We start from the raw sequence: 16,600 nt of genomic DNA, 5'->3' as shown, positions 1-16,600 counted from the left end.
TCACACACGTTCACCACAAAGTGTACGTCGGCAACCAAGCACAAGCAATTGAGATGCGCACTACACTATCATACTGCTTAGTTTGCCATTGTGCAAATTGACTCACAGCCTTTGTCTTTGGCATTCAAACGTCTCTTTTCACTCTCTCCGAGTCTGGTACTAACTTTACTTTCATAATTTAAATAACACAACATTTCTGGAAATATTACACACTCATATAGCTGATCAGGTTTTTATTTCTAATTTGATGTATGGATTTCAGACGTTCATACAGAAAGAAACTCACCGAGCAGTTTATTAGGTACACCTATCTGATCGTAGGTTTATTTAGTTTTTGTTACACCTACCAAGGTCTGTTGAGATGTATCCCATTTATCCAGTAAAAGAGACTGACCACTGACCCCAGTGACCAGATGATGTTTGGTTCATATACAGTGTGTATTAACCTTAGACTCTTATCAATGTCCACATACTTTTGGCCATTTAGAGTATGTTAATTTTGGTCCTGCAGGCAAACTGTTGGTGTAAAGCATAGCAGAATGGACAGGCGGTGCAGACTGTGTTTATTTTGAAGAACCCATACACTCGGATGCTTGGGAATCAGACGTCCGTTTACCCAGCCGAACACTGAACTCCACAGTTAGAGGCTCCATCTTGGAAGGAACGCTTTCATCGGCAAGGGCCCCGGTCCCCTCCTCGTTTCGTCCTTTATCTCTTCCTGTTCAAAGCCACATAAGAGGACTTTTCTGAAAACTAAACCTATTCTGACATTTTGTAGGCATGAAATGTACATTTTAGAAGGTCATTCAGACAGAAGATGACCAAAAGTATGTGGACACCTCTTTAACAGTTTAAGTTCAGGTGTTTCAGACATCCATTGCACAAGAAGTGTATCAAATTACTCATTTATTCAATCATTGTCTGTTTTTCCGCCACTTCATCCTGGTCATGGTTATCATCTCGACCCTGACCAGGATAAAGCAGTTAATGTTCATGGTTTTGGTATGAGATCATAATAAGCTCTATAATTTAATAACTAAGAATGGCGTCCACATACCTTTGCCATACAGTGTACTTCACATGGCTTGAAAAAGTGAGAAACTGAAACCTGTAACACTGATCACCTTTTGATGAGGTCGCATTCGTTTGTCCAGCCGCTGTATCTCCACCCGGCTTTCCTTTCTTCTCCTCCTTTCTATCATCTTTGAGCTTCTTGTTTTGCCCCTGTGGAGGTCAAAGCATCCGTCTTGTACTGTATAATAACATTTTAAACTAAATGCTGACAATGTGATGCAGCAGGTGGAGGTAATCAATAACCAGCTCTGCATAAATGGTTTTAGAATTGGTTCTCCAGTAAACTCGTGGTCAGGTGTTCATATACTTATGGCTATATATTGCACTCTGTCTAACCCATATCAGGTTTTTGTTCCAAACCTAAAGAGATCCCTGTAGTTCTGACAGATGATGGCTCACCTTGTCCTGGATGAACGGCTTCCCGATGGTTTGTTCCAGGTGCATCGTCCCCAAATCACACCGCACTTGAATTTGATCTTTTACCTCCAACAAACTCTTGAGCTCAACGTGCACCGAGCCGAGAATTCGCTTGACAGGCGGGTCATGGATCAGGTCGAGGACAGACTGCTTGTTCATCTTATCTTTTGGTTTACCACTTTGCTAAGCACCATGGAGAAAACATAATGATTGAAAGGTTTAATGTCAAAAAAATATATTGATCAATATTTATCTAGAAACAATAGTAAGACAATGTTTTGTAATGACTATATAACATTCCTATATAACATTTGGGACAAAGGCAGTATGGGACGGGGAGCATTAAAATGTTTAATATATTAAACATAATGCTTTCAGAAAGGACCTAGATGGGTCGAGCCTTACCACTTATTATATCTAACAGTTTAAGACTAAAGCTTGTCAAAAAGCAATTGTGAGGATTTTTGAGGTATCTTACCCTCTACAGTGCATAATATAATGAAATGATTCCGAAAATCAGGACAAATCCCTGTGTATACAGGGTAAATCTTCTGCACTGCATTAAAAACCAGCATTTCCCCCTCATTTTTCTCCCAATCTAGTCGTATCTAATTACACTTCCGACCGAGGAGAGTCATAACTAACACAAGTCCCCTCAGAAGTGTGCAGTAGCTGACCGCTTCTTTTCACCTGCATGAGGTGGGTTCATTTGGACATCTGTATTGCCAACAGAGAGTCACAAACTGATCCCCATTATCCCCCGTCTCTTCGTACAGGCACCATAATTCATAATTAATTAATAATAAATAATTGCAGCATTTATGAGGAATCACTCCGGCCCTCTCTCCCTCGGACCTTCACCTGACTGGAAGACTGTGCTGTACCTCTTTTCCTTTCTTCTGTGCTGACGCTTTGGTTTCAGTTCCTTCCGCAGACTGTGCAGGCCAAGAAAGAACCTGTACACAAGCTCATGGTCGGGTGTTCACATATTTTGGCACATAAATACTGTTTATAATGCATTTAAAGGACTTTCTTCCTACTTTCTCCTCTTCCACAGTTAGCCAGAGGCCCTTCAGGAGGAAGCTCTTGAGAGCGTCCAGGTTGTTAATGCGATGTGTTTTCTTGTAGTTGAACTCGATCACTTCGGCCCACTCATGTTTTAAGGTGTTGATCTTCTCTACAGGAGCATTAAAGTCTTCAGGGAGGGGAACAGATGTGAAGAAAGTCTAATTATGAGTTTTTGTGGGTGGCCAATACTCAAGGAAATACAGTATATCTGTATATGTTTGCATTGCCTTTTCTAAACTTCTAGGACTCCAACAGTCCACAGTAAGAGTTATTGGTTCTTACAGCCAAAGCAACCTACAATTGTGACTGAACACAATCTAAGCAATTAAGAGTTTGCTCAAATACACAACAATGGCAACCTGGCAGTGGTGGTGCTTGAACCAGTGACCTTTAGTCCCTCAATCTCTAAGCCACCACTGCCCCAAAATGACAACAAAGCATCATTTTATACTGATATAGTGGGAACATAATACCAGCAGTCAAAATGGCACTAATAATGAGATAATGTTGGGCTAGGTTACCACTCTCTTTTGGAACATTCTTCAGGAGAATCATCTGTATATGAGCTGAAGCTGAGACATAAATGGGGTTTGCAGCAGGAAAACGAGTACTCATCGGTCATTTGTGTACCTTGATTCTGGTTTTTGTAGCATGTTTCCAGTAGATCTGCTGAGGAGCATGGGGCCGATGTCACTTCCTCATGTTCCTCTGGATTCTGAGGGACGTTTGCTAAAGTTTGGGTCTCTGCATCAATCTGCTGTGGAATAACATGAATGAGAAATAGGTTCAGTGTAGTTATATTTACTAAAGCTTGTGTACAGCTGATTACGTACGTTTTCCAGGGACGGAGCTTGACTCAGAAACTCGTAGCAGACTGAATAGCCGTGGCTGATCAGAGGGAACTCGGGAGCGTCGTCGTCCATCAGCGAAGCAGGGTCAGGAACCCCCGTCATCTTCTCAACGGCCACGGTGATTTCTGCTTCCTCACGTATCGAAGCTTTAAGGTTAGCAAGGCCACTGAAGCGACAGCGGTCATCTGATGTAACTCTGGCTTCATCTAGGTAGAGCAACCTTTCCAAGCTGTCCACTGTAAAACCAGGGTACAGGGTGGTCAGTGTCAAAGGGTTTCCCTGCAGAACCAAACTCCGCAGACGAGGCAGCCTAGAGAGAGCGTCCACCAGAGCATACTGCTCCTTAAAACCACACCAGCTCAGATCTAGAGACATCAGCTGAGGCCTACAGGGAGAAAAGAAAACATTAACCAAGTGCACTCAGCCTTCATTTGTGGCCATTGAGTCAATTAGCAATGTTCTAATTCATCCCAGAGGTGTTCAGTGGGGTTGGGAACCAGCTTCTGTGGCGTTCCTTTACACCAAACCATGACCACAAGGTTGAAAGCATATAGATTATTTTATACACATGATTTATAAATCTGTTAGCAATGTCTTTGGCTACTTTTGGATATATAGGGTAACTTTGTAACTGTTTGACATAAAGTAAATATCTGTAACTATATCATAACAAAGCATAGGTGACTGGCCTGCTTTAGAAATATTCCATTAAGCTCTTACCAGTGATGGGCGGTCAAGTACTGCAGGTCCTCTGGTTGACCAAGGCAGTTGTTTCCCAGGCCTAAATGGTGCAGATGAGGAGGAGGGTGGGTGGTTAGATTCTTCAGGCTTGAAATCTTGTTGGAAAAAAGCTCCAACACCTTTTAAATACATTTAAAAAAGTCCTAGTTTGTTGCACTTTTAGACATAACATTTTATTTTATAGCATTTGAGGCCAAAACTTTAAAATATTTAAATATTAACAATTAAACAAAGTTAATACAGACAAAGCATATTTATTATATCTATAATTGTTTAGAGTAAATGATAATTTATGAATTTATTCCTGTAAATCGTTCAGTCTTGTATGTTTCAGGGGAAAAAGCTGATGGTTTTCATCTGGATGGAAAAACATATAGATGCTTGCTTTTAAAATATCCTTTGGAACGTTATTCCAGACTTTAAAAGTGATATAAGCTGCAGGTTATTTTAGAAATAAATAAAAAGCCTGCATTGTCTCAGAATGGGCTATACTGCTACAAGAGATCAGTAAGACACCAAACAGCCAATGTAAACTGAATGACACTGAATTGAAAAACAACCGTAGATTTTAGTAGATGCAAATTTAAACTATCACTGATTCTGACACTGTAATGCTGTCGGAAACGGGACAAAAATTTTGTCATGCATGTTAATCCCCCTATAAACAATATCTACAGGTATATAAAAACACATGTCTGAGGACCCGAAGTACAGCAAACTAATGACAGTCTTAAAGTCAGGTTTGGAGTTTCAGTGGTGCAGCAGACCTGATCACCGTATCCCGCATGGTTTCTTACCCGCAGCGTCTTGGGAAGATTTTCTGAAGGAACGTCTGTGATATTGTTAGCGCTCAGCACCAACTCTTCCAGACAGTTAAATTTAAGCAATCCTTCATCAACGACTGAGACCTTAAAAAGGTATATATACAAACATATTGTCATATATTGTCATTCTCATATATACAAACATATATGTGTACAGTGCAGTACAGTTCTTTCGCATATCCAAGCTTGTTTGGAAGCTGGGGTCAGAGCCATTGTACGGCGCCCCTGGAGCTGAGACGGTTTAAGGGCCTTGCTCAAGGGCCCAACAGTGCCTGCAGGGCAGAGTCAGGAGTCAAACCCACACAGCTAACAGGGTGGCTAACTAGCCAGCTAAGCTGTTTTCAGAGACCAGCTTTGAGCAGTTCAGAAAGTGGAGGCAGGTTGCCAAAGGCCAGCAAGCTTACTGCTAAAATGTGCATGGGTATCAACATCAACGAGGTGGGTCTTAGTATGAAAGTCTGTATTTACATTATGGGTAAAACGATTCTCTGAAAATAATATTAGCATTTAGCTAACATTCTGAGGAATTAGCCAGAGCTAGCTTTAGTCACGGAAACCTCAGTCATCTTTTGATAATAATATTCACCCAGAGGATGAACCCCCTCCTCTTTTGACATACGTTTTCAGTAAGTTCTCGATAACTGGAAATGTGATGACGAATTTAACCCAAAAACCAAATCAGAATCATCACAATCAGCCATCCGAAAGGTTTTTTTTATTTAATTAAAAATATATTTTAGATCAGGGTGATTAAGTACAACACTTTTCCAATCTAGACCAAATTTTAAAAATTGACATGTTGCAATGCCCACCGACCAGCAACACACACACACACACATATGATTACACAAACCCAGCCAAACAGCATAATGGTAAACCAACATATCGATATAATCTACAAGATTCTTCTCAGATCACACTTGACATCAGAGGAAACAGTAGAAATGACGAGTATGCCTAGCAATAAAGAAAATATTACACATAAAGGAATGGGCTGGCAGTACTTTCCAAGCTTTCATCCTCTTCTGATGAACACAGGTGTTTCCCCCTGTCTCAGATCTTTTTACTTGTGGTTAACCGTGATTACTTTCTGATTTTTGAGGGGTCTGCGAGACCCAGATTTCACACTATAGGGCCAAAGGTGGGTGAATAACTAACTTTAGGTTTGTCTGACGTTCCATTCCAAATCATGGGCATTAAAATGCAGTTTTTCTGGAAAGACTGTTCAATCTGTGGGAATTTGTGCCCATTCAATAGGGGTTGAGATGAAGGCTTTCTGCAGGGCACTGGAGTTTTTTTTTCTATATAATTTAAAAAGCAAGAATCAACTCCATAATAATTTCGATGGCTTTGGATATAGTGTTCACATACTTATGGCCATTTAATGTACACCCACCCAGCAACTTAGCTTATTAATTTAATCGTGTATAAGATTCTATAACGTCAATAAACTTAGTGGTATAGCCTTCGTATTTTTTGTTGGTAATTATGATATAATTGCTGATATAACAGCTGCTGGCTTCTCTGTGCCCGCATAAACAGGGCTAGTTCAGCAAATCGTATGTTGCCACCATTGTCAGCAATGCCAGTGTGATCTGTATGATCAGATCCAAGAACCACAAAAGTTAAAAGCTTATGGAAAACAGATGTTACTGTCCACAGTCAAGCAAGCTTAACACCATCGAGGTAGTCCTGCCCCTAAGCCGCTGCTGGATTAAAGTTTTGTGATCAAGTGAAACAAAGACGTTTGTCTGGCCACAGTTATCAGATTCTGGGGGAGGAAAGGCGAGATGGTCAAACCCATCCACACTGTACCATAGTAGTGACAGTGTAATGCTCTTAGGTTGTTTTGCTACCTGTGAGAGAGTGGACACAAATGGTTGTTCCAGAAGAACTTATGGTTCTCCTATGAAGAATATGTGAATTGTACCAGAGAACCCGTACAGTGGTTAAACTCTGACAGGTAGCACGGTCAACAATGCGACCACAGTTCTGCCAAAAGCTCCATGGTCAGGGTATTTCTTTACAAGTCAAGGCAACAAGCAAGCTTGATCAACATATTTGGTTCCCGACATGTTGTGCTTTTTAAGGAAACTCTAAAAACTCACTCCTTTGTCCACAATCCGTAGAGTTTTGAAGGCTGAATATTTAAAGCTGTGTTTTAAATTAGCCGACTCCTTTACAGCCAGCTTTTTCAGTTGCGAAGCCTCAGGACTCCAGGATGTTTCCTCGTACCACGCTGATGGTCGACTTTCCATGAGATCGTCAAAGTCCTCAGTGTGTGCTCCTGTACTGCCGTCATCATGGAGGTGTTCGTGTGCTCTCCAGCTTGACCTGTGCTGTTAGAGATACCACTGTTTACATTATTGGGATTATAAGCATTGGGCATCATCCAAGTGCTTTTGTCAGACAAACACTGGTCCACCACTGGTCAGCGTGGGTCATATGCGGGTCTCATTTGATGTAGTACAGAGCACCAGGCTACAGTCAGTTGATGTAGCTTATAAAAGTAATGAATGTACATACCAGGTTGGTGTACCCAATTAAGTGCTCAGTGAGGATATACAGTGTATCACAAAAGTGAGTACACCCCTCACATTTCTGCAGATATTTAAGTATATCTTTTCATGGGACAACACTGACAAAATGACACTTTGACACAATGAAAAGTAGTCTGTGTGCAGCTTATATAACAGTGTAAATTTATTCTTTCCTCAAAATAACTCAATATACAGCCATTAATGTCTAAACCACCGGCAACAAAAGTGAGTACACCCCTTAGTGAAAGTTCCTGAAGTGTCAATATTTTGTGTGGCCACCATTATTTCCCAGAACTGCCTTAACTCTCCTGGGCATGGAGTTTACCAGAGCTTCACAGGTTGCCACTGGAATGCTTTTCCACTCCTCCATGACGACATCACGGAGCTGGCGGATATTCGAGACTTTGCGCTCCTCCACCTTCCGCTTGAGGATGCCCCAAAGATGTTCTATTGGGTTTAGGTCTGGAGACATGCTTGGCCAGTCCATCACCTTTACCCTCAGCCTCTTCAATAAAGCAGTGGTCGTCTTAGAGGTGTGTTTGGGGTCATTATCATGCTGGAACACTGCCCTGCGACCCAGTTTCCGGAAGGAGGGGATCATGCTCTGCTTCAGTATTTCACAGTACATATTGGAGTTCATGTGTCCCTCAATGAAATGTAACTCCCCAACACCTGCTGCACCCATGCAGCCCCAGACCATGGCATTCCCACCACCATGCTTGACTGTAGGCATGACACACTTATCTTTGTACTCCTCACCTGATTGCCGCCACACATGCTTGAGACCATCTGAACCAAACAAATTAATCTTGGTCTCATCAGACCATAGGACATGGTTCCAGTAATCCATGTCCTTTGTTGACATGTCTTCAGCAAACTGTTTGCGGGCTTTCTTGTGTAGAGACTTCAGAAGAGGCTTCCTTCTGGGGTGACAGCCATGCAGACCAATTTGATGTAGTGTGCGGCGTATGGTCTGAGCACTGACAGGCTGACCCCCCACCTTTTCAATCTCTGCAGCAATGCTGACAGCACTCCTGCGCCTATCTTTCAAAGACAGCAGTTGGATGTGACGCTGAGCACGTGCACTCAGCTTCTTTGGACGACCAACGCGAGGTCTGTTCTGAGTGGACCCTGCTCTTTTAAAACGCTGGATGATCTTGGCCACTGTGCTGCAGCTCAGTTTCAGGGTGTTGGCAATCTTCTTGTAGCCTTGGCCATCTTCATGTAGCGCAACAATTCGTCTTTTAAGATCCTCAGAGAGTTCTTTGCCATGAGGTGCCATGTTGGAACTTTCAGTGACCAGTATGAGAGAGTGTGAAGCTCTCACTACTAAATTGAACACACCTGCTCCCTATGCACACCTGAGACCTAGTAACACTTACAAATCACATGACATTTTGGAGGGAAAATGACAAGCAGTGCTCAATTTGGACATTTAGGGGCGTAGTCTCTTAGGGGTGTACTCACTTTTGTTGCCAGTGGTTTAGACATTAATGGCTGTATATTGAGTTATTTTGAGGGAAGAATAAATTTACACTGTTATATAAGCTGCACACAGACTACTTTTCATTGTGTCAAAGTGTCATTTTGTCAGTGTTGTCCCATAAAAAGATATACTTAAATATCTGCAGAAATGTGAGGGGTGTACTCACTTTTGTGATACACTGTATATCACAGTCTGAAAGCACACCATGGTTTGAAGTGGACGTGCGCACTGGGAGTATGTTAAATACTGGCATACAAAGGTGGCATATAGTGCACGTCATAGCATTTAGTTTCACTCATATTAAACGTTAACATTGAGAAATTTAAACCAAGATGCACGAGTGGCATTTTTGGATCACTGCACTTACCCGGCTTCCTGTGCCACATGGGTAACTTTCTAAACCCTGGCGCTGAACCAGCTTGTCGATAGCTGATGTGAGTGTCTGACAGGCCATTGGACTGGAGAACAAAAGCCAGTAAAGGCTGAACACTGTTATAAACTGGTCTGTGTTAAACACCACTGAACGTCGATGGTCACGTCTTTCACCTCACAGTGTTGTGTTTTGTACAGTTGCTAGGCAACGTTAGTGAGGCTCCCATTGGCTACCTGACAAAGTGTATTTTAAAGAATAAACCTAATAGGACACAAGCATAAACATTACTTTTAAAGGTGAGGACAGGTGTAGCCTAGCGGTTAAGGTGCTGGACTAGTAATCAGAAAGTCACTGGTTCAAGTCCCACCACTGCCAGGTTGCCACTGTTGGGCCCTCGAGCAAGGCCCTTAACCCTCAATTTCTTAGACAGTATACTGTCAGAATACTGTAAGTCGCTTTGGATTATAAAATGTGTGGACTAGTAATCAAAAGGTCGCTGGTTTAAGCCCCATCACTGCCAGGTTGCCACTGTTGGGCCCTTGATCCTCAATTTCTTAGACAATATACAGTCACAATAGTGTAAGTCGCTTTGGATTAAAATGTGTGGACTAGTACTCAAAAGGTCGCTGGTTCAAGCCCCACCACTGCCAGGTTGCCACTGTTGGGCCCTCGATCAAGGCCCTTAATCCTCAATTGCTTAATCAATATACCTACACAGTAGTGTAAGTCGCTTTGAATTAAAATGTGTGTACTGGTAATCAAAAGGTCGCTGGTTCAAGCCCCACCACTGCCAGGTCGCCACTGCTGGGCCCTTAAGCAAGGCTCTTAACCCTTAATTGCTTAGACAGTATACTGTCACAGTACTGTAAATCGCTTTGGATTAAAATGTGTGGACTAGTAATCAAAAGGTCGCTGGTTCAAGTCCCACCACTGCCAGGTTGCCACTGTTGGGCCCTTGAGCAAGGCCCTTAATCCTTAATTGCTTAGACAATATACCTACACAGTACTGTAAGTCGCTTCGGATAAAAGTGTCTGCTAAATGCTGAAAATTACATCAAAAGTCAATTATATGCTTTCATGACGCTTGGGTGGCGCACTAGCCCACTACCGCTAAGATTTTGGGTGCGAATTGACTATTGGCTGTCCACACAGACTTAACTGGCTATGTCTAAGGAGTGGGAAAGGCTGAACAGCCTACCCATATTGAGGTGCACCTGTAGGTCCCAAGCCCAGATAATATAAGGAAGGTTGGATCAGTAAGGGTATCCGGACAAAAAATCGTGCCAAATCAGGTATGTGGACCAGACCTTGAATACAGAAGCAGCCAATCATGTTCCAGCATGAGTTTGACCCTGCATACGATGCAAGGTCCACAAATACAAAATGAACGTGGAGGAACTCCAGTTTACCCCAGTGTACCCCATTAAACAGCTTTAGGATTAAATAAAATATTGGTTACTAGCTAGAACATAAACTCTCTGTTACCTGTGGGCACATATTCTCACAGACACAGCTTTTAAAATCTTGTGGAAAGCTCTCCCAGAAGAGTGGAGGCTGCTGTAGTCACAAAGAACTTCCAACACTATAATTAAGTCAATAGTTTTGGAACGGGATGTCCGACAAACCCATGGTCACAAATGGTTATACTGAAAAGTGTGATGAATGCGCAAAACGTGGTGGTGGTGGCTTACGCCCAGCGAAAGATTAACGCTGACATCTACAAAATCTACACCCTCCTCCCCCCCAAAAAAAGCTTTTCTTTTTAAAAGCCGAGGACTGAGATAAGATATGATGAGTAACGTAATGTGCCAGCGTTTTGGTGCTCTGATTAATTATGCTTAGAAAGGCAGGAAGAAAATCGACAGATTTTATCAGCGTATTCTAACCCAGGTATTTCCCTTACTTGAATATAAATATGGAACATGCATTAATGAACATTCAGAGCTCATTAATAAGCGCATACTATAGACGTTACTGCACAATGGTGTACACAGCAGGTAGGTCATTATCTCTTCGATTAAACTTGCTTCAAGCTTAGTTAAGTGACTGAATACAGTTATTGTAATGATTATGATTACTTTATTATAGTTTATAATTGTTATAAAACAAAAGAAATGTGGGTCCCCGGGTTGTGCCCACTTCTGCAGATATCTGGGGTTCGAATCTCAGTGGTGCTTTTGACCAGTCAGGCATCTGCACAGGCATGGCCAACTTATGTCCCGGATGGGTGGCGAGGGGTAGGCTGGTCAAAACAGCCTAGCTATTGGGAAGTGCACGTGTCAGTGCACTGTCAGTCCCAGACCCAAGCTTGAAATGAAATAAGGTTAGTTCAGGGTGGGCATTTAGCAATAAAACTATGCCAGGTCTGTACTTGTAAATGATAAAATTGTAATGTCACCCTGCGTTAGTACAAGTGGAATTTCATGGTTTAAAGGACAATTTCAATCCTTTTGGTGAACGTCCTTTCGTTTATGGCTTATTAAAATGACTATATATTTTGTAATGTACAAAGTTTATAACCATATTTAACTTCTCATTTCTTGAGACTGATTATGATTGACTGTACAGTATGGCTAGTCCAACTGTACGTTACAGAAAGATGCCATCTCATACAGAGAGGATTTTTTTCCAGATGGTCAGATGCTATGCAAGAACCACCAACAAACATGTCTACCATGAATCTGAAGAATCAATTAAAATGAGACAAATAGGGAGAACTAGACTAGACTTGCTTAAATTATGCAAGAGGTTTAATGGGACATATTTTAACCTCATATTTTGTATTATTACAGGATCTGCCTACAGGACCCATATTTTGGTCCTTCTTGTCTGCAGCTCAGTTTGGTCCCTCTTGTCTGCAGCTCCTCTCACAGCTGAGACTCGTTCTACACCATCTCCTAAACATCGCTTTATTTGGTTTCTTAGAAATTCAACGTCAAGGCTGTGTGATCGCTATGTAAGTGTTTTTGGTCTGTGTTTACATATTTACACATACACTTGTCAGGGACACGTATGCCATGGTAGTCTTGGGTTTCCATGATTTCTTTTTCTATGACTGAGCACTTTACTACTATACTAGTTCCTACTATATGTTTCAGATCTGCTGCTCTATATACTTCACCCTTTCTACCCCATCAATAAGTGTAAAGTCCATATAGTATACTTGTATCCTGTATTTTCCTTATAAAAATGTAAAATACTGTGTTGACTGTTTACTTTTAGAGGAACATCGTCCACAACTGTAAACCGGTGGCGAATCTCAGCGGGATATCAGATGACATTCATGCATCCGCTTGTGCCTTCAGGGAATATCTCAACGCCATCGAAACCACAGTGCGTGCCAGTGAGGACATTAAGTATGCAACCAGAAACCTTAACCATGCGCTGAGTGATCATTTTATCAAAAAAAAATGTACAATCACTTTACACCTGGATGAGATGAAGCACCGGAGAGATTATGAAACGAAATGTATGAGTTTAAATATTTGTACGAATTTTGTTTTATGGTTGGAGAAGTATGAACGAAGTACAGTGGTACCTTGAAACTCAACGGCAATTGGTTTTGGGAGTAGTGTTGAGTTTAAAAGGCGTTGAGTTTTAAGATTTTTTTTTCATAAGGATGTTTGGGAAACCTGTTAATGCGTTCCATAGTGCCGTGGAACTGCATATATCTCATTATATGAACATTGTGCATGTTGTTTACAATCACCATACCGAATGTTTAGCTTCTAACTAATTCTGATCTGGAGTTAAATATAACCAAAGCTTATATTGCATAAAACATATGTAAGATTAATTATTTGTACTTTGTAGTGTCATTATTCAATACATTTGTGCCTTTTTGGCTCTAAAGCTCTGCCAGACTCTGTCCATATACATGAAATTTAACCTCCCCCGTTTCTTTACATCAGTCTGTGCAAAAGCATCACTGAATCACTTAGTAAAATGAGTCAGAAATGACTCTTTTCAAATAAATTATTCATTGGAATCAATTCAGGGAACTGTGGTAAAGATTCATTCGTGTTGCTCACTATTTCATTACGGTGTTGTGCCTAAATGACTCCATGAATCAGTGCTCATGTGTTTAAGAGATTCAGTCGTGGATCAGGCCGTATAAACCAATCAGAGCTTTCAAATTTAGATTTTGGGCGAAATTTCAGTTGTTCCTTTAAGCAGAGAGAATAAATTATCCGACTAAGATGGCTTTTATTAGTTATGTGGACAAACACGGTTAAATATTTATATATTCTGGAAATATTCTGGAATCATACAAGAGGGCCATTATATCCATAATCTAACAACACATGGATGTAGATTTGGTTTAAATTTGAAGAAAAGAAGCTCAGGTAAGCAGTGGTTATGATTTTATGCTGCTGTGTGGTTGATCTGGGTCGTGGTGCTGCTGTTTACAGTGCGCTTTCATTTTGCAGTGATAGCAAAGCATGATGAAGTATTGAACTTTTTTCTGGATTTTTTATGCCCGTTTATTTAAAGTACAACGGCCAGCATAGATGTGAACAAATGTAAATGTAAGCCTAAGATATTGTTTTGTAGGGACAGTGTTAGCCCAGTGGTCAAGGTACTGGACTAGTACTCAGAAGTTTGCCAGTTCAAGCCCCACCACCGCCAGGTCGCCACTGTTGGGCCCCTGAGCAAGGTCCTTAACCCTCAGTTGCTCAAAAAAGAAAAAAATTGTAAGTCGCTTTGGATGAAAGCGTCTGCTAAATGCTGAACAAAGCGACAAAGGGCGTCCAGTTCCAAATATTTTGAGTTTAGGGGATGTCGAGTTACAAGGTACCACTGTATATGATTTTCACTAATTATAGTTTTGCGTCTAATTTGTATTTGCGTACTGGGAACCAGTCTGACACTTGTGAAACAACCAACTGGACGTTTACCATGTTATTCCCTCCATTCACTTCTGCTGCTCATGACCAGTCAGTTGGAGGTTTTTGTCCGATTAGTAGTACTTTAAGTAAATAACTTTCGCGTTTCTGCCTCTTCTGGTTATAAAATGTTAGAATTACAATCGTTAGTTGAAATTTCAGACTTTAAAAGTTAAAAATATGGTAACGCTTCACGATTTTGCGTGTCATCCTTGCGCAGGGGCCATGCTAATCTTCTCTGTATCGTTCCAATTTTAGTATATGTGCTGCCGTAGCAAGCACGACTCTGAGGTAAACAGAGCTGATATTTATACCAAGGCTTCTGACTATAATTCCTATTCATGGTAGGTCAGGATAAACGTTGTGACATAGTGGAATCGTTTGAAATCGCTAACGATACAGAATAGTGTACAGAAAAGCTACTGACACTTTCTAACACAAAAAGCTACACAGAAATATAAATCTGGGATGTTTTGTGTTAACCATGTAAACCCTGCAGCGGTGCATTGTGGGAGTATTCAGATTCGCCGAGCTCTGATTGGCTCAGTGTGATTTTACATCCGCCCTCGAGCTGTGTTCGCTCTGCACACTGTGTACTAATTTATTTACAATTAAATAAATCTGTCAACATAAAACTGGTGAAAGATGTGAACGAGAAATAGACATACGGATTTAAAATATATATAAAAATCTTTGCGTTAGGGTTATGTTACGTGTGTTTAGGGTTAGTGTATTGTATTGTCTTGTATTGTTAGCTTTATGGCCATCTGGGAATAAATAGGCAATAAAGCTTGACTGACTGAACAGTGTAGACTACAACCAAGAGTAAATAAATGAATCAAGCCATAAGTGGAATTTCTAGAGCTGCTATGTGTGCAAAGACTGACATCTACTAGCAAGAATCGGTAGCTCATGTAAAAACGTAACGGAGGTTCTGTGGGTAGTAGCACTGTCCACTCTCAGCAAGAAGATCTGTGGCTCCATCTATTATATAGGGGCGGTCTGGGGCCTTTCTGTGTGGGTTTTGCATGTTCTCCCCATGTCTGAGAGGGTTTACTCCGGGTGCTCCGGTTTCCTCCCACAGTCCAAAAACATGCAAGTGAGGAGAATTGGAGACACTAAATTGTCCATGACTGAGTTCCATATAACCTTGTGTAACGAGTAACTGGGTCATTCTATAATTTGGGGTACATTTTACATCACCAAAAAAGTACAAAAACAATGTTCTCTCTCAATAGAACAATCAGTGGTTCAAGTTAATATATTCCTTTAGTGTAACACATCCACTATTTGCAAAGCTTAAACATTAGGGACAGTAGATGTAGACTACTAGGTAACTTAGTTGACAGGTAACATAGTTGACAATTTCCCTATTTTGACCCATAACTTCAGTGGTAGACCTTGCCTGGCTGACCACATGTCATTTCTTGAACAGAATAATGTCTAATTTGAACATACATTTGAATTAAAATTATAAAAAAAATTGTAACCATAACAATGTATGTAACATAGTTGACGGTCAATTAATATACTCATTGACAATCTTCTTTTATAGATATAATATTTTAAAAAATAAGAGGACATTCACCACAGTGTGTTTAATATACCCTCCACAGAGAAAAATGATATCATGTAATGCTGGTCACATAGTTTTAGAACAAACCATTTTTGAGTTGCTGAGTGGAGTTCTTGACAGTAGTTGAGTGGAGTAGTTGACAGAACTTTTGCGGACATTAATAAATAAAGATATTTAAATTATCTAAAAGAGAAACTCAATTTAAAAAATATTATTTTAAAATAAATAAAAAAAATAGATGTTGTTGCCCTTAATGATTTTATTCATTATTTTGAAACCAAGGCCCCCTCAACTTAAAAAACGGACACAGCAAAAACTCTTCATTTATGATGCACACAATGCTTTTGTGATATTACAACATGTTTTCCATTAATAGGTAAAATATGACATTTTTAAAGAAAATAATTAGAATAAATATAATGATTATCATTGGACATGGAATGTACCCCAAATTATAGAATGACTCAACTACCATTCCTGTCATGAATGTAACCAAAGTGTAAAACATGACACTAAAATCCTAATAAACAAATAAACTGTTTGTAATTGTTTTATTATTATTATTTTTGGTTGTTGTTGGCGTGGTTTTTCCCAAAATTGTTGTTGACATACTGCGTTATGTTCCAGTATGAAGGTAAAACTGCTGATAATCAGCTTTTATAAGCTTTAATAAACTGACTGCATCATTATTCTATAATTAGCACGTTTAAGCATTTTGTTCTCCTGTTTTCATCTCTACTTAAATTTTTACTACTTAAACGTTT

General features: G+C 40.5%; 1 protein-coding gene and 1 non-coding gene across 4 annotated transcripts; both read right to left on the bottom strand.

The window, feature by feature from the left end:
• Positions 1 to 546: 546 nt before the first annotated feature.
• LOC134335517 (leucine-rich repeat-containing protein 43-like) lies at positions 547 to 9,533 on the bottom strand. 3 transcript variants are annotated; one of them, XM_063018057.1, is made up of 11 exons: positions 9,369 to 9,533; positions 7,084 to 7,314; positions 4,949 to 5,059; positions 4,131 to 4,270; positions 3,393 to 3,795; positions 3,190 to 3,316; positions 2,532 to 2,686; positions 2,376 to 2,447; positions 1,474 to 1,674; positions 1,125 to 1,224; positions 547 to 718 (listed from the first exon to the last, which is right to left on the bottom strand). In XM_063018057.1, exons 1-11 carry the CDS (start codon positions 9,453 to 9,455, stop codon positions 564 to 566), a joined length of 1,782 nt encoding a protein of 593 aa, XP_062874127.1. In that variant the 5' UTR covers positions 9,456 to 9,533; the 3' UTR covers positions 547 to 563. The 3 variants fall into 3 exon arrangements, with proteins under 3 accessions (XP_062874127.1, XP_062874129.1, XP_062874128.1); XM_063018059.1 differs by having other exon boundaries at positions 2,532 to 2,668; XM_063018058.1 differs by having other exon boundaries at positions 3,190 to 3,313.
• Positions 9,534 to 14,435: 4,902 nt separating this feature from the next.
• On the bottom strand, positions 14,436 to 14,542 carry LOC134335784 (U6 spliceosomal RNA). The gene has a single exon (XR_010015648.1). It is a non-coding gene; the product is annotated as a U6 spliceosomal RNA (small nuclear RNA).
• Between the last annotated feature and the right edge of the window lie 2,058 nt (positions 14,543 to 16,600).

This window comes from Trichomycterus rosablanca, chromosome 21, assembly GCF_030014385.1.
Source record: "Trichomycterus rosablanca isolate fTriRos1 chromosome 21, fTriRos1.hap1, whole genome shotgun sequence".
Lineage (NCBI taxonomy): Eukaryota > Metazoa > Chordata > Actinopteri > Siluriformes > Trichomycteridae > Trichomycterus > Trichomycterus rosablanca.
The sequence above is the reverse complement of the archived record's forward strand: the minus strand, read 5'-3'. Positions and strand labels throughout refer to the sequence as shown.